Source organism: Fundulus heteroclitus, chromosome 18 (assembly GCF_011125445.2).
Source record: "Fundulus heteroclitus isolate FHET01 chromosome 18, MU-UCD_Fhet_4.1, whole genome shotgun sequence".
Lineage (NCBI taxonomy): Eukaryota > Metazoa > Chordata > Actinopteri > Cyprinodontiformes > Fundulidae > Fundulus > Fundulus heteroclitus.
Window position 1 is genome coordinate 2445893 of NC_046378.1, and position 21289 is coordinate 2467181.

Below are 21289 nucleotides of genomic sequence, written 5' to 3' on the forward strand. Positions count from 1 at the left end.
TGAGGGAAAGAACATCTTTAAACCAACCTGGTCCCACACGAAAAAGTAATTTCCCTCTCATCCTAAAAACAGGTTGTGCCACATATGGTGGTCCCAACTGCCATCAGTCCTTTGATATCACTATGGAAGATTTGTGGCTTACTTTTCTCTGCATCATTATCTTAATTCTGATATATAGAGGTATAATTAATCATGGTAGCCCATTTAAGGTAATTCCACTACATATCAGTTGTATTTTACTTTGAGAAGGCCAGTCGCACTGCAAAAAGGGAACTTAAAGTAAGTAAATATTTCTAGAAATTAGTGTATTTTCCTTTATTTGAGGAGCTAAATAAGATTATTTGCCAATAGAATGAGTATTTTTACCCCTAAATTGAGAAAATTAGATATTCTGCACTTGAAATAAGATGATTTAGATTAATTGTTCCTATTTTTAGTGGTAAAATCTTATTCCACTGGCAAATAGTCTCATTTAGCTCCACAAATGAAGGAAAAATACACTGATTTCAAGAAAATTTCACTTATCTTTTTGCAGTGGGAGAGTGAACTTATTGGTTTGGTTCGAGTCATTGTCCTCCTGCATAACCAAATTAAACTTGAGCTTCAGCTCAAAAACTGATAGCTTATATTTGCCTCTGTGATTTTCTTCTTTGGAGCAGAATTTATTGTTCTTCAATTACAGTACGTCCTTCAAGTACTGAGACAGGAAAGCAGGCCCAAACCATAACACTGCTGGTAGTGTTTACCTTTCAGGACACCCAGATTTCAAATTGTAAGTCTTTTTTCTTTTCAAAACCCCAAGACTTTCCAAAAGTCTTGGGGTTCAGAATTTTATTGTTTGTTTTGTTTGTTTGTTAATGTGAGAAGGGCCTTTAACCTCTCTCCCTCTCACGGTACTCACTAGACAGAGAATCCAAAATTAAACCTGACACTGTTGGGTTTTAAACTGTTTATTTAAAAATAAATAAATCAAGTCCGAGTGCAGGCAGGCAACACCGTTTGTAAAACTCTAGGAAAAGCTAAGGGCTGACCGGCTGAATGGGCTGAGGCTTGAGACAGGTCTGAAAAGCAGGCTTGAGAACAGGCAGACAGGTTAAAAGGGCTTGGCGAGGTTCAGGGTACACAGCCCAGGTTTTGTCTAGAAAACAGGATGTGATGTCCGATAAGCGTAAGGCGAGGCAGAGAAATCCAGAACTTTGTCCAATACGTGGTAAGATAGGCAAGATATGGGTTAATTGTTAAAGTACTCCAACGTCTTCTTTGCTTTGTTTATTCCGGATGTAGCCCCGGAGTAGGCGGCCTAATGGGTAGATTGCTTTGAATCTACCGCAGCAATTCAGTCGAATGATATCTAACAGTTATTGCTGGGCTTATTTTAGTGTTTCATTTATCACTGAAATGGCAAGACCCCAGGGGTGGATGAGATTCGCCCTGAGTACCTTAAGGCTCTGGATGTTTTGGGGGTGTGTTGGTTAACGCGGCTCTGCAGCATTGTGTGGACATCGGGGGCAGTTCCCCTGGATTGGCAGACTGGGGTGGTGGTCCCCCTATTTAAAAAGGGGGACCGGAGGGTGTGTTCCAACTACAGAGGAATCACACTCTTAAGCCTCCATGGTAAGGTCTATTCAGGGGTTCTGGAAAGGAGGGTCCGTCGGATAGTTGAATCTTGGATTCAGGAAGAGCAGTGTGGCTTTCGTTCTGGCCGTGGAACACTGGACCAGCTCTATACCCTCAGCAGGATTCTGGTGGGGGCATGGGAGTTTGCCCAACCAGTCTACATGTGCTTTGTGGATCTGGAGAAGGCATTCGACCGTGTTCCCTTGAGGGATCCTGTGGGGGGTACTCCGGTAGTATGGAATACCGGACCCTTTAAAAAGGGCTGTCAGGTCTCTGTACAACCGGTGTCAGAGTCTGGTCCGCATTGCCGGCAGTAACTCAGACTCGTTTCCAGTGAGAGTTGGACTCCGCCAAGGTTGGTCATTGTCACCGATTCTGTTCATAACTTTTATGGACAGAATTTCTAGGCGCAGCCAAGGTGTTGAGGGGATCCGTTTTGGTGGCCTTAGGATTGCGTCTCTGCTATTCGCGGATGACGTGGTCCTATTGGCTTCATCAGGGCGTGATCTACAGCTCTCACTAGAGCTGTTCGCAGCCGAGTGCGAAGCGGCAGGGATGAAAATCAGTGCCTCCAAATCCGAGACCATGGTCTTGAACCGGAAAAGGGTAGAGTGCCTTCTCCGGGTTGGGGAGGATGTCCTGCCCCTAGTGGAGGAGTTCAAGTATCTTGGGGTCTTGTTCACGAATGAGGGGAAGATGGAGCGGGAGATCAACAGGCAGATTGGTGCTGCGTCTGCTGTGAAGCGTGCGCTGTATCGATCCGTTGTGGTGAAGAGAGAGACTGAGCCAAAAGGCTGAAGTTCTTGATTTACCGGACGTTCTACCGTTCCTACCCTCATCTATGGTCATAAGCTTTGGGTCGTGACCGAAAGAACGAGATCCCGGATACAAGCGGCTGAAATGAGTTTTTTCCGTTGTGTGTCTGGGCTCTCCTTTAGAGATAGGGTGAGGAGCTCAGTCATCCAGGGAGGACTCAGAGTAGAGCCGCTGCTCCTCCACGTCGAGAGGAGCCAGTTGAGGTGGCTCGGGCATCTGGTCAGGATGCCTCCTGGACGCCTCCCTGGTGAGGTGTTCCAGGCACGTCCCACCGGGAGGAGACCCAGGGGAAGACCCAGGACACGCTGGAGGGACTATGTCTCCCGGCTGGCCTGGGAACGCCTTGGGATTCCTCCTGAGGAGCTGGCCCAAGTGGCTGGGGAGAGGGACGTCTGGGCCTCCCTACTGAAGCTGCTACCCCCGCAACCCGACCCCGGCCCCGGCCCCGGATAAGCGGAAGAAGCCGGACGGACGGACGGAATAATGGTTGAGATTAATGTGAAGCTATGTAACGGAATAGCTTTATTTAAATTTAATGTTTAGAGCAATAGAGTATATTTGGAAATTAATAATTCACTCATCTTTAAAGTTGATGAGGGGATATTGCCTTATTAAAGAGAACTAGGCTGACAACAAAGATGTTGATATGCTCCCTTTTTTACTCTAATTTAAAATCTTTGTAAACGTTAAGCAATGTTAAAACTTTTAAGGTTGAAAGATTGTTTTGTAAAACAGCTGGTTGTTTATTTGATGTTTTAACAGTTAAAAAAATATTGTGATAGAAATATTAAAAATAAATTAAATCAGTTGAATTGAAAAATATTATTTTGTGGAGGATTTTATCATTTATATAGGTAATAAATAAAGGACAGTGACAACAAGAGGTAATAAAGGGATACTCTAAGGTGTGGAGACTAGAACAAGTCAATCAAAATATTTTTACAAGTAACTTGAGTGATGATGGAGATCATATGAAAAATAATCATGATTAGTCGACTAATCAAAAAAGTAAGCGATTGATTAGTAGACTAATTAAACAATTGTTTACTGCAGCTGTAGAACTGTCTTGTTTTAATAAGGTTTATTCCTATAAACAAAAAAAAACAGCATTTGAAAACAGCATTCTGTATTTACTTAGACTATCGCGGTCTGATATTAATATTTGTTTATGACCTGAAACATTAAAAATATGACGAAAAGCAAAAAACAACAAAGCCTGTACAGGGGTAAATACTTTTTCAAAGCTCTGTTTTATTCTTACTTTTCCCTCCAGATTTGAGCCTTGGTCATAAATCTTGGGTGGATCAATAAAAGTCAGCTTTCCAATCATATAGGTAATCTGCACCTTCTTCCTTTGCGAAAGTGAAACACCTGAATATATTTAAAAACAAAATCTTCCATGTAACAGCAGCTTATACCATTATTCTGACCACGTCTACTTTAAGCAACGGAATGTAGGGTATGTAAATAGGACTTACTTGTTCCCTCCTCCTCCATGGTAGCACTTAGATCAAGTCCATCAAATGCTACCTTTGAGTCAATTTTGGTGAAACTTGACATTTTAAATTCAAACAGAGAGCAGCCTGTTTTGTCCATCTAAATTCAAAGAAAAAAACAACAGCGATGAATAGAACAGATATTAAACTTCTTTATAGTTATCTTAATATGTTACTTGAATTGGTAAAAATTGGTCAGTCCAAATCTAAATGTGGGGATTAGGTATAACTAAAGGCGCAATAACTAATAATGACACCTAGTATTTCAAATCAGAACATCACATACACAGCTGACACCGTTTCCTCAACGGTCTGTTGCTGCTGTGAAACTCCACAAAAGTTTTCCTTTCACATGCAAGGTATATGATTTATTCTGTTCTATTCCTTGTCCGCTTCTCTTACTGGCTCCCATATTTGCAGGCTGCTGCTTTTTAGCCAAGATAAAATACTAAATGCTGTCCTCTGTTTTAGGAACTCTGGGCACTCATGTGATTGGCTCAGGAACCAGGAAGTAAACACGGGCTACACACTGCAGCGAAGCAGTTTCGCACTGTACTTCCAATTTTGAATAGAGAAAATTTTGACGAAGACATTGTTGATGAAGAGGACTGATTGTTTATAGGGAATGCTACTTCCATCCTGGGTGACAAATTAGAATGATTTTGGTTATTTTTACACAACATTTCTTAATTATTGCTCCTTTAAATAAAAATAGGGCAATCCCCAAATGGGTTGTCAAAATGTCTTTGTCTGCCAAAGTGTTTGTAACTTTGTTTGTTATAACGACAAGACAAAGCTTAGGAAAACATCTCTATACTATATTGCCCACTGCACCAAACTTTACACATTACAGCTGTGTGTGGTGTATATTTAGTACAGGTACCCGTATCTACTGCATACATGTGTGTAACTCTACCTGTTTTGTGATTGTCTCACAGGGAGGTTTTATCTCAAGTTCTTCTAAATTTCTGCCCGTAACTCCATAATCATATACATGCATCTGAAGAGGTCGGCACACCTTCAAGGTAACACTTCCTGGCACAGGCTGTCCGTATGTGTACCTGGTTTAAGAAGAATAGACCAGTGAGTCATCACAGAGAGGAACTGCTATATATATATATATATATATATATATATATATATATATATATATATATATATATATATATATATATAACTTTATCTTTTTGTAAAATGCCTTTTTACTTACTTTGAACATACTTCAGCTTCAAATTCTTCCTGACCGATACTGACTTCTTCTTTTGCATTTATCGTTACATCAAATTTGGGCAAAACTGAACAAACAGTACATGTTACTGAGTGGACTTGAAGCGAAAATATTTTGTCTGTTAAAAAAACAAAACATTGCAAACATACCATACTTCTCCACTTTGAAGCGGTGATAGTTCTTAACATCACCAACTTTCAAACTGATTCTGTAGGTCCCTTCACGGACTTCAGAGTTTAAGGGGTAGGAAAGCTGTAATATTTTGCTGTTGGATGTTTCATTGAGCCACTGTCCAATCCTGTTGTTGTAAGGATCCTGGTCAGGGAAATCACAACGTAAGACATATATCAGAGATGAATTGTCAGGGTCCTTTAGGCCTTTTTATGAGGATCCTAATACTTGCATTTGGCCATACAACCACATCAGCAACAACATACTGTTAGACCACTCGCTCCTCCATGTCGATTCACACACTTCAGCCTTGATTGTTTTGATGCCTCTCAAGCACACTGCCTGAACCACATGAGCACTTCCATGTTTTTCGAAATACAACCATTCACATGCTCTGCCTATCAATACAGCCCCAATTGCTAAACATAATTATTGATAGCTCTGCAGCTTTGTACCAATAGAGAAAAGAAACAGTGCTGGGTTGTAGCTCGTAGGCTGGGACTTCTGTTCTACAGAATCCATCACTGAATGATGGAATTGACTTGCTAGAGGTTAAAAGTTTTATTGATTTCAAGCACTCTCCTGACGCAGGGGATACAAATTCTGGCGGGGATAAGTAGTTTGGCACAAAGACACCTGTCGCCTGTGCTATCCTAGCGCAGCAAGCCTTGGTGATATCGCAGTAAATTGGGGTCCTGTCCAGGTTGTACCCCGCCTCTTGCCCATTGATAGCTGGAGATCGGCACCGGCACCCCTCACGATCCCAGCAGGGATAAGCATGTAAAAAAATGGATGGATGAATGGATGGATGGATGGATGAACTGGGCTATTTCTTTTTCCTTGCCATAACGATATTTGCCAACTGGCACCAGAAAATATTATCATTGGGCTTTCTTCGTCTGGAAACAGATGCATACAACATCTTATGGGCGCAGTCATGATGAACCGGTTGAACTCGCACAGCTGACAATACAGCGATCTGATTGGCTGAGCAGCAAAACTCTAATCATGTGACCTCTTAGACCAGAGCGGAACAGTTTAGATTTTTTGTCAGCTTTAACTTATTAATGTGCAAGTGAAAACGTGGGAACATTGGTGTTCTGAGATCACTGCTATGTGTAGCAACTAATCCCGGTGGAAGAAAGTTGCCCCCTGACAGTTCATACGAAAAGTCATCCTACAGATTCTGGCCCACAGCCTAATATGTGAAATGTTCTCCTCTTTGATGGAAGAGTAAAAATACAGTGGTGAAACAAAACTTAAGTGCTCTTCCATAAGTGTTTCAGACTGCAGGTCCATGAGCTCCCTCTGAACGTCACTGGGTACATAATCACTGTTGCACGTGAAGGGAGAAGAAATCATGTGCATTTCACTCTCAACTGTTTTAAAGTCCAGGAATCTCGACGAAAGTTCAACATGCGGTGTTTCCAACATGGATGAGAATCTGCAGAGGTGATCAGCTGTATAAGCTAAAAGATAGTATGCGCATTTCATGGATTAAAAGGTTTTTGGATTGTACTTGGAAATTTAGTTGATTTATTAGTGCCATCACAGATACAGAAAAAACAATGTCTGTGATCCAGTCTGCATCTGATAGCTTTGGGATGTCATATCCTTTTTGTCTCATAGAACTCCTTAATATCTTCTCTCACATCCCAGGAATATATCATCACTCTGCCTCGGCTGAGCCACTGAACATCTGTGGTAGCTTAGCGATGTTCAGTTTCATTTTCCTCTAAAATATTAATAAACTCTTGCCCTGAAAAAACGTACTATTTTAATCAAAACACTCAAGCAAGGAGGCAGTTGCACAGGAGCTAGGAGTTAATCCTGAAACCAATGGGTTGCTAGTTGAAACCCTTGCTCCAACTGTCTCAGTCATGGTGTTCGTGTGCAAGACCCATTTTGCCCAGTGTCAGTGGTAAGAGGGCCCAATGGCTGATTGTCTGACAGCCCTGCTTCTGCCAGTCAGCTCCAGGGCAAGTGTCGCTACAATGCACCTTATCACTGTCAGTAGCTGAATGACGGAACGCAGGACAGAATGCAGCCAACGCTTCTGGGAAAAAGTTTTTAACTGGGCGGAGCCAGTCAATGGATATTTTGAGACTCTTTTAGTGAAGTTTGTTTTGAGTTATTTTGTAATTTCGCCTGGAAGGAAATGAAATAACATGGTCTTACAAGTAATGTACAGAAACACAATGTCCCATATTGGTGTTCGACTATAATTTATTTAAAAAAAAAAAAAAACTAAAGCAGGAATTCCACTGGACACGTAATGTCAGCGGCGCGGCTTACAAGCTGGTTTTTAAAAGAGTAAATTTACACTAGACGCTGCAAAGTACGCTTCATAGCCGCGTGTTTTTGCACAGAGAAGACGGTTTACCACATGGAAAAAGCACCAAGAAGAAGATGCCTTCGTTTTGCTAGTTATACATAATGTAGATTCGGCATGTGTGTTTCACCCAAGAAAAGCTGTTGCTAGCTTGATTCTGACCTGTCATTGATGACTGTTTCTGTTTTCTTTGCAGACATTAACTAACTGCAACAATTTTGGGAGAAGCGCCAGACTCATTATTCTCTGGCATTACAGAGTAAAAATGTATCGGTCTGCTTGTTGCTGTGGAGTGCAGTTATACTAAGAATGAAGATGTTGCCAGGTGTAGATTGAACTGTTTATGTGTTTAAGATAAAAAAGGTTTTGTATACTCTTACCTCCAGTTCGATGATGCTGTACTGTTGGACAAAAAAGGGAGAAAGTTCTGAATCAGACATAAAATAACACAGTTACATTATCAATCTGCATTGCCATGGTTATTTAGTTTTACGGTTTAGAGCAGGGGTGTCAAACTCATTTTGGTTGAGGGGCCGCATACAGCTTAATCTGATTTAAAGAGGGCCACACGAGTAAACTCATTGCAAGATTAAATAGAACTAATAAATGTGGACTTGTTGTTGATTTTTATATTAAGTTAATTTCACTTTTACACAATATATTATGAATAACCTCAGCGTTTTTAAGAAAAGTATGTGCAATTTCAACAATACTTTTACTCAGTTAAACATTTACTTGTGCATTATGCATAAGAACTGATCACAGTGATTGTACAATGTTGAAAAACATTTATTCACATTTTTTGGAACTTAAAAACACTGTCCTGCATGACAAAATACATCAAACAGATAAAAATTAAGAAATGATTTGAATTTTTCCACACCTGAAGCTTAATCTGCTAATTAAAACACAGCGCCCCTCGTGGACAATATAGGAACTGCATATTTTCAATTAAACGAAGTGCATGTTTTTTTTTCAATAATTGTTTTATCATTCTCTTCCTTTTATCTTGTCCACTTGTGAAAGTCAAATCTGATGAGCTCTTTGTGGCATCTTATTGCCACATTGCCAGACAGGACACTGGAAGAAAAAAAAAAAATGTTTTTTTTATTTTTTTTTTATAATGATAATGCATTTAGCCACAGGGCCGGATCCGGCCCGCAGGCCGTATGTTTGACACCCCTGGTTTAGAGTGACAACCTCGTGTGGTTGATGCTTTTATTACAGTCAGGAAAAATGTAATTGATAGATTTTAACTAATTTGACACAAATAGGTACTGGCTTTTGATCTTTCACTGGATTGACTGTGGTTATGGCAGATCTTCAGACACCTAAACCGTGTCATCTGATTCACAAAACTAGAGGTGGGTAATCCAGGTTCAGAAAGTAAAAAGCTGCTCCAGCGGTTACTTCTAATCATTTGCATTTCCAGCTCCACAGTATAGATAGGGACTAAAATGACCTGGTTAAGTGAACAAGATGACGGAAAACATGGCAGGGTTTTTACTTTCTGAAGCTGGATTTATCCACCTCTGCAGAAAAGGGTGCATATAGTGCCTTGTAGAAGAATTCAGGCATCCAGAAATTCCCCACATTTAGTCTTTTTTAACTCCAAACGTATGTATGTGTTTTACTGGGATTTTATGAGATACACCAACACAAAGTAGTGCGTTGTGTTGGGGAATCAGGTTCATTTTCTTCTCTTGTCCTAACCAGTGTATTTTATTTCCCCATTTCCTTTCTATGTGTTATGTTCAAAGGTGATGTGAGGTGGAGCCACCAGTGTGCTTTATACTGAGAAGCACCTGCTGACCTGTCAGACAGTTTTAAGCTCCAGTTTAAAAGACTAGTGCCTCCAGCCACACCTACCCAGTTCATTAGTTCTTTATCAGTGGTACACTGGCCACTAGATTTAAGTTAAGTCAAGTCTATTTTTGTGTCAAGTTTTCAAGATCAACCAATCTTTGTCTCTCTTTAAAGGAGGTTTGCTCCACCTCACGTGTGTCAACAGATTGAAGAATCCTCCACTGTAGTCTTTGTCTCTACAAAACACCAACACCTTTGTAACTATTCCACTGGAAGTCACTGTTGTAATTAACATATTTCTTAACCTTCAGTTGCCTGTTTGTCATTATCCCTAAGCTTGCATTTTGGGTCCTAATTTCTCATCCTTTATAACACTTGGTCATGAAATGTAATGACAATTAAACTACAACCCCAACTGAAAAGTGTTGGGTCTATTTGCGTTCAGCATTTCTGTGAAGGCTTCATAGGTTTTTTCCTGAAAATTATTAAAGAAAAGCATAGTGAACACCAAAAACACAGCAGACAGGTCAGGAATAACATTGTGGAGAAGATTAAAGCTAGGTTTGGTTATAGCATAATAATAAAAAAATTGGATGTATAATACAGCACTGTTGCAACCTACCAAACGATGAATGTCAACCTTAGTTTACAAGCTGGCAATGTCCTTAATCTGAGAAGTAGCCAATAGACCAATGCCTCCCATGGAAAAACAGAGATCCACAATTTATGGAGGAGAATCTGTTGTAGTTGTACATGTCACACATCTAACCTTTATGGAATAGTGTCAAGAAATAAGCACTGTTGAAATACATAATTTAGAGGTTATCCCAACCCATGCAGGGGCCAACGAAAACATGAGGAAGTATGTTCTCTGATCAGATGAGACCAAAAGCAAAGTTTCTGGATGACTCAAAACACTATGACTGGTAGACAAATGACCAATTCAAATCGTCTTAAAAAATATCCGAAGTGTAGGAAAGCCCAGTCAGCATCATGATGTGGAGGTTTCCAGCAGGACAACTACACAAAATATACATCCTAGAATGGAATAGGTTAAATCAAAGCACTTCATGTTTTTTAAAAGTCCAGACCTAAATCAAAGTGCAAAGCAAGGGCAAATTACTGTTCACAGTTGTAAATTGCATCTATTCTGACTGAATTTCAGTCATTTTGCAAAGGATAATGCACAAATATGTCATTCTACAGATGTGCAAAGCTGGTAGAGAAACACACCAGCTGTAATTACCCCTAAAGGTACTACCTCAGGGGAGTTAAATACAACTCAAGCTAAACTATCAGTTTCTAATTTCAAAAACATTTTGAAAAATTATATTTGTCTTTCTTTTTTACAAATTTGCAGGACTTAGTGTTGTTCTATCACATAAGACTCACATACGTACTAAGAAAATGCCCTGAGATTTGCAACTGTAACGTGACAAAATGTGGAAAAGCTCCAGGGGTAAAAATCCTTTTGTACTCTGTTCCCAGTGTAAGCAAATAAAAACATCCTAAATTGATAAGACATATAAAAAACGGAATTCTCCTTTGTATTTTTCAGACAGATGATGATCAGTTTACGTTTAGCCTTTAAGTGTTATGACCACACACCATTTTGTCCTGCATGTTTAAAGATCAAATCATCCCTCTTCAGGGAGCCAGTACATTACATCCAGAACTCCAGTCAAGTAAACCCTTTCATTTGTTCTGCACACCTAAATGGATTTTTTTCAAAGTTTATTCCAAAGAAGAATTTTTAGTTACTTACCAGCTGATTGGTTGGTCTGAACTTTGTATCCAGTGAGACCACTCTGAAATGAACTATATGAAACATTTCAGATATTATGTGAAAATTTGGTAAACCTGTGATTTGTACTATAAAGTATGATCCACAAACATCAATGGCTTGTAAGAAAGAACATTGATCGAAACAGTTTTCTGTCCCAGTTACCTGTCTGTCCAGGGAGGTAGATTGGTTTGTCTGTTTGGATGAAGTGCATTGGTTGGTAGGCTTTGATCAGGACTTTCCTGACTTCTTTTGAGTAAAATGTGTTTCCTCGTACCTCCACCTCAACATTTGTTATCTCTTCATTTTCCACAAAAGGAACCTGTTACAGCAAAAGTTAGGACATAAATAATGAAACTCTTGCAGATTTTTTTCTCCATTATTCTTTTTTATAGTCATATCTTAAAAATAATAAGGGTATGTTTTCATAAAGAGCAAGTAGTTCATAGTTTTCTTCAAAGTTGACCTGAAACTGAATGCATTCAAGAAATTCCTCCCTGGAGGTCTTCTCATGAAGGGTTGTGTTCTTTTCTTCTGACCCCAAAGTGACAGTCATGGTCAGAGTCTCATTAGGCTCCTTGAGACTTGCACAGAATTTAGTTTCAGCTCCAGCTTCCAGAGTAGCAGGGATGGTCACCATGTAATGTCTAAAGACAAATTCACACATACAGCTATAATCTACCGGATCTGAACCCACTGGGATGTTAAAAAAATAACTTTAGTTTATATTTAAAACCCAATTAATTCAAATTAAGCATATCAAATAATCATTTAAACTTACGGTTCGGCTACTGTTGAACCAACACACATCCCACATGAGAAGACCCACAGCATCCATATCCACATCTGGTTCCTAGGATCACCCATGACTGACTGCGATGATCCTGAGTCAGTCACTATTAAATAGCTGCAGATAACAAAACCCCACTCAACTTCACTCACAGTACAAACCTCCTACACACCATGTGTCTTTTTCCTGATAATGTCTAGGTAATAAATCATCCATTAATGTAAACTCACCAACAGATAGTTTTGAAATTTTTTTCTGTTTATCCTGCTCTGAGGTTGCAAAGGTCAGTGTGGATCAGACTTTGTCTGTAGGTTAGTCATGAGACAGAAAAAAGCTTAAATAGCAGATTGCTAAAATAACTAATTAAACTAAACCAATAAAAAGTATCACTTCTGGTAATCACCATGAATTTATTCAGTGTTTTGTTGTTATTCCCCACAGTTTCCTGTGGTCTTTGGATAACTTTGGTTATAGGCTCATAATCCCCAAATTAAATGCGAGAGTTTGAGCATTGAAGAGATTTCTGTTCTGAACATTGTTTGTAATCTGCCTCTTTTTCTTTAGGGACCATTAAGGGTCAACCCAATGCACCACCAGTATTTTCTGAGGTTCCCTCTTGCTATAATAACTTGGCAGCAGTTTTCAGAAAGGATAGGCTTCTATCTCTACCTCCACATAGACCACACGATTCCATTGAACTTATCCCTATCTCAGTTTCCCTCAAGTTTGTATAACCTGTCGAAGTCTGAGAAAGAAAGGCATGATTCGTCCATCTTCCTCTCCAATGGCTGATGGGTTCTTTTTTGTTTCTAAGAAACATGGTTCGCTTCATCCCAATATTGACTTTCATGGCCTTAATCAGATAACTGTTAAGAACAATTATCCTTTACCCTTGATCAGTTCAGTCTTTGATGCTCTTCATGGTTTAAGAGTTTTTTTCCCAAACTAGATCTGTGTAATGCTTATCATCTTGATAGGATGAAGAAAGCGGATGAATGGAATACAGCATTCAACACTCACCTGGGTCACTTCGAGTATCTGGTTATGCCTTTTGGCCTCACAAACACCCCCACAGTGTTCCAGAGTTGTGCTAAGACAATTTATCAGACGGTTTCTGTTTGTCAATTGAGACCACATCCTTTTTTACTCTCAGTGCCTTCCTGAACACAAAAGCCATGTCAAAATGGTTCTCCGCCATCTCCTAGAAAACAGACTATTTGCCAAGGCTGAAAAATGTGAATTTCATATAAACTTTATCTCCTTTCTTGTCTACATTTTTGAGAGTGAGCAGGTGAAGCCTGATAATGAAAAGATCCAAGCGGTAGTCGAATGCATACCCCTTTAACAAAAGAGGACCTCCAGCGTTTCCTGGGTTTCACAAATTTCTACAGAAGCTTCTTCAGGAATTACAGTATTGTTGCTGCACTCCTTAACAAGTTAACTTTGACATCCAAAGTATTTTCTTGGAACCCTGATGATAAGAAGGCCTTTTCTCAACTCAAGATTTTATTTACTGTTGCATATATTCTAATCCAACCAGATCTCGACAAGCAGTATGTTGAGTTGGAGCTGTACTATCCAAGAGAGAAGATGCCTTTGGTAAGATGAAACCTTGTGCTGTTTTTTTTTTTTTTTGTTTTTTTTTTGGTAAATTCTCTCTAGCAGAAAGAAACTATGATGTTGGAAACCACAAGCTACTTGCCATAAAGCTGGCTCTTGAAGAATGGAGGCACTGGTAACTTTCTTAGAATTTTTTGTGATGAAGCTCGTTCTTTCTGTATATTTGTTAATGTATGAAAAATTTCTACTCAAGGATTTGTTTAGCTTATTCCTTTGTTTTTCCTATATATGTCTGTAATGTTTTTCTGTTCGTGTACCGCACTTTGAATTGTCTTGTTACTGAAAAGCTCTATATAAATAAACTTACCTTCCCTTACCTTACTGGTTGAAAGGAACCACTCAGTCATTTAAAGGTCTGGGTTGATCATAAAATTATTGTGGCACGCTAAGAGACTGAATTCCAGACAAGCCAGATAGACTTTATTTTTTGACATTTCCCATAATTTTGGTTCACATAACATTAAACCAGATGCTTTCTTGAGACTATTCTCAACAGAAATGGAGCTTCCCTGACCAGAGCCCATATTACCATCTTGTGTGATCAGAAGCATGGCTTGGGAGATTGAACCTAAAGTGCTAGCCACTCAGGATCAAGAAACCATTCCGACGTGTTGTCCTAACTGTGAGCCTTTTCTTCCCACCTCTCTCTGTGCTCAGGCGATCCAATGTGGTCACTCCATTTTGGCATGACACCCTGGCATTAATCGAACCATTGAAGGTATTCTGAGAAGGATTTGGTGGCATTCTATGAGTAAGAACATAAAGGAGTTTGTCCTTATGGTCTTCTACAACCTTTACCCACACCACATCGGCCTTGGTCTCATATAGCTGCAGACTTTGCCATTGGGTTGCCTCCATTTCAGGGAAATACAAAAATCCTTACTATCATCGATAATTTTTCTAAGTTCACACATTTCATACCCCTGCGTAAACTCCCCCCAGCTTTTGAAATGGTCCAGATCCTGATCAAGCATGTTTTCCGCTACCATGGTATTCCCTGTGCCATTGTTTCTGATAGAAGACCTCAGTTTGTGCCCCGGGTTTGGAAAGCTTTCTGTTTTACTCTTGGTGCCTCTGTCAGTCTCTGATCTGGATATCATCCTCGGACTAATGGTCAAACTGTGTGAGTCAACCAGGAGTTTGAGGCAGCCCTTCGATGTGTAACCTTCTTCAACCCAAGTGCCTAAAGTTCCTACGCTGTTTGGGTGGAGTACGCACACAACTCCCAAACAACTCTCTGTGGCTGCGGACAACTCTCCGCAGCCACAGGTCTGACACCTTTTGAAGCTGCCCTTGTCACGATCTTGGCACTAGTGCTTATCTGATTCTCCAACTGACACCTGTACAGCTCTTCCCCGTTTCTCATTAGTCTTTACCTGATCCACCTGCACCACTGGCTATATAACCCGCCCTTAGACCAGTCACCAGTGCCAGATTATTACGAGCCACCAGTGAGTCTAATCCAGCATCCTGAATCCTGTCTGCCTGCCTGCCTGATACCAGTTTCTGTCTCCTCATTCTCAGAACCTGCCTTTTCCCTGTCGGATATGATTATCTGTGCTACCTGGATTGCTGACCTGTAGCTGTGCCCTGACTCTGCCCCGGATTCTGATTTGGACTGTTCCTGGATTTCCGATCAGCTGGCTCTGACTCTGGACCGGCTCTCGGATTTCAGACTCTGGTAATCCCCTCTGATCCTCCTGCCTGATTCTGTCATCACGGTTCTGGCCCTGTGCCATTTTTTCGACCACCTGCCAGAATCATAAAGTCTTCATCCATATTCAACCTGCAGCAGTGTTTGTCTGAAATAAACTCTTTCTTAACGTTAGCTGCTTGTGTCTGACTGAATTCTGGGTCCTCTGATTTTTGGGCATTACATCACTTGGATATTTGCCTCCACATTTTCTATCCCACGAACCTGATGTGGCTGTGCCCTTTGCTGTGCCTTCAGCCGATCTGATGAAATCAGACTAAGTTGGGAGCACAATAACATCAGATTGTCTCTGTTATAAGAAGCAGCAGAATCACTCCTTCCCCCAGGGGACTGCCCATTACACCAGGGGGTGCCAACACTGCTATGTATCATGCCCCCTCGCACTTATCTCCCTCTATGCCTGTGGACTGTAAAAGCATCCACACTGGAGAGACCGGCAAACCTGATTGCAGTCCAGAATAGCAGCTAAGCACCGCATGCTATTCAACATCGGAACCTAACCAGCTGACTGCCATGGAAACAGTCTGCTTGTAACATTTCTTCAGCATTTGTAGGAGAAAGCTGATCTGAGAATCAGCCCTTCAAGCTGTGCAGGGATACTAAGAACACAGCCACACTAGAAAGGCCGCGCTGCGACCTGCTTTCACAGGCCGAACGCTGACCACAGGATGTCCGACCATGGTGACTTCACCCCAGGCAGGGTTTCACAAGGAATGAGAGCAGCTTACTCACTGCTCAGTCAACCAGCCTTCACCCTTGCCAAGCTTCTGGTGGATGCACTAAGTCAACCAAACAGAAACAAGGCAGAGGTTTGGCAGGGAAAGTTTAAAATTGTTTATTTTTCATGTGTTTGGAGGTTTGACCGAGCTAGACCAATCTAACAGGCTAGCTCCTGCTAGCTTTTTTGAAACAGCATAGCTTGGTTGAAACAGCATAGCTTGGTTTTTTGAAACCAAGCGATGCTGATGTGTGTTTTTACAGTTATAACAAATTTAATTTTCATAAGGGGTTTACATCAAATAAATAAAAATCAAGTTTCCCAAAGGTTATTGATTTTTATGGAGAAAATTATTCTTAAAAATGTTATTTCTTGGAATGATGTTTTATATAACTCAGATTGGCATTGTGAATGGGTTGAACATACCTAATGTTGTTCTAAATTAGCTAAGCTAATTTAGAACAACTATTAGAACAATTAGCTAAGCTAATTTAGAACAAGTAAGAAATTAGCTAAGCTAATTTAACTACATTTCACATTCTTTAAGATGAACTTTGGTTCTCTAACTTAGATCGGCAGTGAACCAGGAATCACTGAATCATTCTGATGCTGATCAATCATCTTATTTTGTCTTTTGGTTTCTTTTGTGTGTACATCTTCATTTTGCTTAGTAGTTAGTTAAAATTCACTGGCCAAGTAGAGAGGATTTGTTGATTGAAATATAGTGTTATGTCAGATAAACATAATTCTATAGTGATGTCCATTAGATGATCCTTTATTTCTGTTAATAAATTCTTGAACTTGAAAATAAGTTGTCAGTCATTTATTCCATATGTGTGCAGAGTTTGCTGTTTAAGAATGATCAGATATCCACACAAAGCCCTATTTGCATGGAGTTAGTTTTATCTAGGTACCACATGTGATTTGTAATAATTTTCTATGTTTTTTAAACCCGTGTGAATGTGCCATGTAAGTAATTTGTAAGGTAAAAATTACCCCGCATATTACTTGCTATATTTTGTTGAACTCGAGGTATTATGTATGGGGATAGATGGCTTTCGTTGTCTGTAAAATGCAACAACAGCGCCAGATCAAGTTCTTGTTGGACTGTGCAATAGACAGGAGAAGGGTTCTGTTAAAATAAATAAATAAATAAATAAGTGACTGCACATTAAAAAACAAGCCCAAAATCAACAAGCCCAAAATCTACCGCTGACGAGGAAAAAGAGAGCCCAGAGCCACTTATAAGTTGAGTGTAGGCTGCACTGCTTTTATTACACAGTAGTTCACATGCACAATAAGCAACAGAGATGTCTTTAAATCTCAGCAAATCTCAGGCTTTGGTTATCCCGTGAAAATGTGCCACATATACAACTGACGCAGGGGAGCAATTTATCTATTATATGAGGTCCATAGGTAAAACTAATCCCGTGCAAATAAGACACACTCCTGAGCCTTATGAAAAGTTTTGCTATAAGAGATGAAACTGTTATAGCTACAAGGGTTCATATTAAATTAACCTCAATGGGAATGGGGTGATACACAAGTTCTTATGTGTGTGAATGCAAATTAGCCATTACTTCTTGCAATAAAATGTGTCATTGTTGTTCTTGCATCAAATGTAAAGCAACACAGATGTTTTGGAAGCATGAAAAGTAGTGATATAAATTTAAAGTATGCTTCAGGAAGTCCACAAAATGCAGTTTGAAGCTTTCAGCTGATCGAAAATGCTGCAGCAAGAGCTCTGATGAAAATTAGCAAGAGGGATCATATTTCTCCTATTTTAGCTTCCCTTCATTGGCTTCCTGTTAAATCAAGAATAGAATTTAAAATTCTCCTTCTCACACATCTAGCCCTTAATAATCAAGCTCCATCATATATCAGAGCTCTGATTACCCCGTATGTTCCTAACAGAGCACTTCGCTTTCAGACTGCAGGTCTGCTGGTGGTTCCTAGAGTCTCTAAAAGTAGAATGGGAGGCAGATCCTTTAGCTATCAGGCTCCTCTCCTGTGGAACCAACTCCCATTTTTAGTCAGTGAGGCAGACATCCTGTCTACTTTTAAAACTAAGCTTAAAACTTTCCTTTTTGATAAATCTTATAGTTAGAGTGGCTTAGGTTACCATGAGCTATCTCTGTAGTTATGTTGCTATAGGCTTAGGCTGCTGGAAGAAATCAGGGTCCATTTTTCTCACTCTGCTGAGTCCTCCTACTATACTCCAATGTGGTCTGGCGTTCTGTTAGCTGTGATATTATTCAGGGGAGGCAGATAATCTGCTATTGCCATATAACGTAGAAAGGATTCCCTGGATCTTTGTGTGCTTCTGTGATTTTTTGTCTCTTTTTTGTTTCTCTGCTCTGTCTTCTCTAACCCCCTGTTGGTCGAGGCAGATGTCTGTCCACACTGAGCCTGGTTTTGCTGGAGATTTTCCTCCCTGTTAAAGGGGAGTGTTCCTCTCCACTGTCGCTTCATGCATGTTCAGTATGTGGGATTGCTGCAGAGTCATGGACAATGCAGATGATTGTCCCTGTGGTTCTACACTCTTCTAGGAGGAGTGAATGCTGCTTGTCAAGACTTCATGCAATCTACTGGGTTTCCTTAGATAGTAAACTTTTTGACCAATCTGCATAATTTGATTGAGTTTGACTTGGTAAAGTGCCTTGAGATTACATGTATCATGAATTGGCGGTATTTACAATACACTCAACAAAAATCTAAACGCAACACTTTTGGTTTTGTTCCCATTTTTTATGAGATGAACTCAAAGATCTAAAACCTTTTCCACATACACAATATCACCATTTCCCTCAAATATTGTTCACAAAATAGTCTAAATCTGTGATAATGAGCACTTATCCTCTGCTGAGATAATGCATCCCACCTCACAGGTGCGCCATATCAAGATGTTGATTAGACACCATAATTAGTGCACAGGTGTGCCTAAGACTGCCCACAATAAAAGGCCATTCTGAAAGGTGCAGTTTTTGTCACACAGCATAATGCCACAGATGTCACAAGATTTGAGGGAGCATGCAATTTTGTGCAGAAATTCTTTGGTTATGTAAACCGATTGTTTCAGCAGCTGTCCGAGTGGCTGGTCTCAGACAATCTTGGAGGTGAACATACTGGTTGTGGAGGTCCTGGGCTGGTGTTGTTACACGTGGTCTGCGGTTGTGAGGCTGGTTGAATGCACTGCCAAATTATCTGAAATGCCTTTGGAGACGGCTTATGGTAGAGAAATTAACATTCAATACGCAAGAAACAGCTCTGGTTGACATTCCTGCTGTCAGCATGCCAATTGCATGCTCCCTCAAATCTTGTGACATCTGTGGCATTATGCTGTGTGACAAAACTGCACCTTTCAGAATGGCCTTTTATTGTGGGCAGTCTAAGGCACACCTGTGCACTAATCATGGTGTCTAATCAGCATCTTGATATGGCACACCTGTGAGGTGGGATGGATTATCTCAGCAAAAGAGAAGTGCTCACTATCACAGATTTAGACTGGTCTGTGAACAATATATGAGGGAAATGGTTATGTTGTGTATGTGGAAAAGGTTTTAGATCTTTGAGTTCATCTCATAAAAAATGAGAGCAAAACCAAAAGTGTTGCGTTTATATTTTTGTTCAGTATAAATAAAATTGAACTGAATTGCAAGTGTTTTAGAAATACAGTACTGTGATCAAATTTTTGCTCTGTTGCCTATAACAAGAGCAAAGTAAAGCTTCTCAAGCAGATACATGCTTTCAATATCTATTTTATGTATGTCCAAATATATTCTTTAATTTCCCGCTGTATGTTCCTAGCTGACCCTGCTTTTACCAATATGTACTCTTTGTGGTCATTGATATAAGCCGTCTTTTATAGAAAGCGTTGGACTACGGTTAACAAAGTTGTGCAACAGTGCCCTTTAAACAGTGAGGTATGTTTGAGTTTGTTATGCAAACACTTACTGACCACATTACAGGAAACTGAGTAGACTTTTCTCTCATGTAACAAAACATCTGAAGCAATAACACCTTGTGATAAAAAAGTTAATTTGCATGCAGTGTATTTTAGTAAAGTATGACTGTTACTGTAACAAAATAACCCCCACATTGCACATTAGCATTAGAAGTGAGGGGCATAAACACAATTGTAGAGGCCTTTCTTTTAGCAGATAACAGCATAGAGGTTTTGGGCAAAGCAATTTCTGGGACAGTGTCAGTATTGGTATATTATCTATCTTTTTAGCCATCTTTAAAAAGCTGTTTTTGTGCACTATTTAAGGGCAGCAAATGTTCCATGTGTTTCAATAGAATAGTACAAAGGTGCATGTACACTCAGACAGTCTTAGGTCATAAGAGACAAAGATATTTGTTTGACCTTTGTTACAACATGCAGTGTAGTCTGCAACAGAGTCTGAGCTTTTGTTTGGTCTGAGGTCAAAAATCTTTAGGTAGAAATGTCTGTTTAAACAGTCACTAAACACTTTACTCTTTGCCCTTAAAATAAATAAAATCTACACATAAAATATTTTATGAAGGAGGTCAGCCATTGTCATGAGGCTCAGAAACAGGAGGACCCAGAATTCAACCAGACAACTGAGGTTTATGAAAATGCAGGATTTAATGAGTAGATCTGGGCAAAACAGTGGTCAAAATAATAATTCAAAAACTCACACAGGGATATGGCAGAAAACGTGGAACTTAAACTCACCGGAAGCTTGACATGAAAAGACACTATGGAACATGACAAGACAAGAGATGATGATGAACTGGCAGGGAAGTGGCAGAGGAGACAGACTTAAAAAGGCAGGAGAACAAAGGAGAGAGAGTAAGCCAACTAACCAGACCCAGGTGGCGGTAACCAGAGGGAGGGAAGGTGCTGCAGGAGGAAACAAGCTGACAGAAAACACATGGAAAGGAACAGACACTAAACCAACCCTAGAACATAAATAACCATGAAGAACAAACCTAAGACTAAACAGAGAACAGAAGGGAGATCAGAACTAATACAAAGACCGGATAAACTAAAACAGTACAAAAGCTAAACAAGAATCCAAAACAAGACAGAACAGAAACAAATCGTGAGGTGGGAGAGATGAACAACTGATCCAAAACAAAAACCAGAAACCAAAACAAAATCCAGATTATGTCAGCCATGGGGAAGGGCAGCAGCCTTCAAAGCCTGCAAACAGTGTGAGTACAGGAAAGCT

The 21289-nt window shown here is 40.0% G+C and overlaps 1 protein-coding gene across 2 annotated transcripts in view; it reads right to left on the bottom strand.

The window, feature by feature from the left end:
- Nucleotides 1–12164, bottom strand: part of LOC105921939 (alpha-2-macroglobulin) — a 50613-nt gene extending 38449 nt beyond the window's left edge. For both annotated transcript variants that reach the window (XR_004933269.1, XM_036150109.1), the window contains exons 1-10: nucleotides 12031–12164; nucleotides 11716–11896; nucleotides 11415–11571; nucleotides 11232–11284; nucleotides 8041–8061; nucleotides 5307–5472; nucleotides 5140–5224; nucleotides 4846–4990; nucleotides 3912–4029; nucleotides 3695–3804 (exon numbers count right to left, since the gene is read on the bottom strand). Coding sequence is in view for 1 of the 2 variants with exons in the window: in XM_036150109.1 (XP_036006002.1) it covers nucleotides 3695–3804; nucleotides 3912–4029; nucleotides 4846–4990; nucleotides 5140–5224; nucleotides 5307–5472; nucleotides 8041–8061; nucleotides 11232–11284; nucleotides 11415–11571; nucleotides 11716–11896; nucleotides 12031–12116 (1122 nt within the window). In the remaining variant the exon portion in view is untranslated. The remainder of the gene's footprint in view (nucleotides 1–3694; nucleotides 3805–3911; nucleotides 4030–4845; nucleotides 4991–5139; nucleotides 5225–5306; nucleotides 5473–8040; nucleotides 8062–11231; nucleotides 11285–11414; nucleotides 11572–11715; nucleotides 11897–12030) is intronic.
- Nucleotides 12165–21289: the final 9125 nt, after the last annotated feature.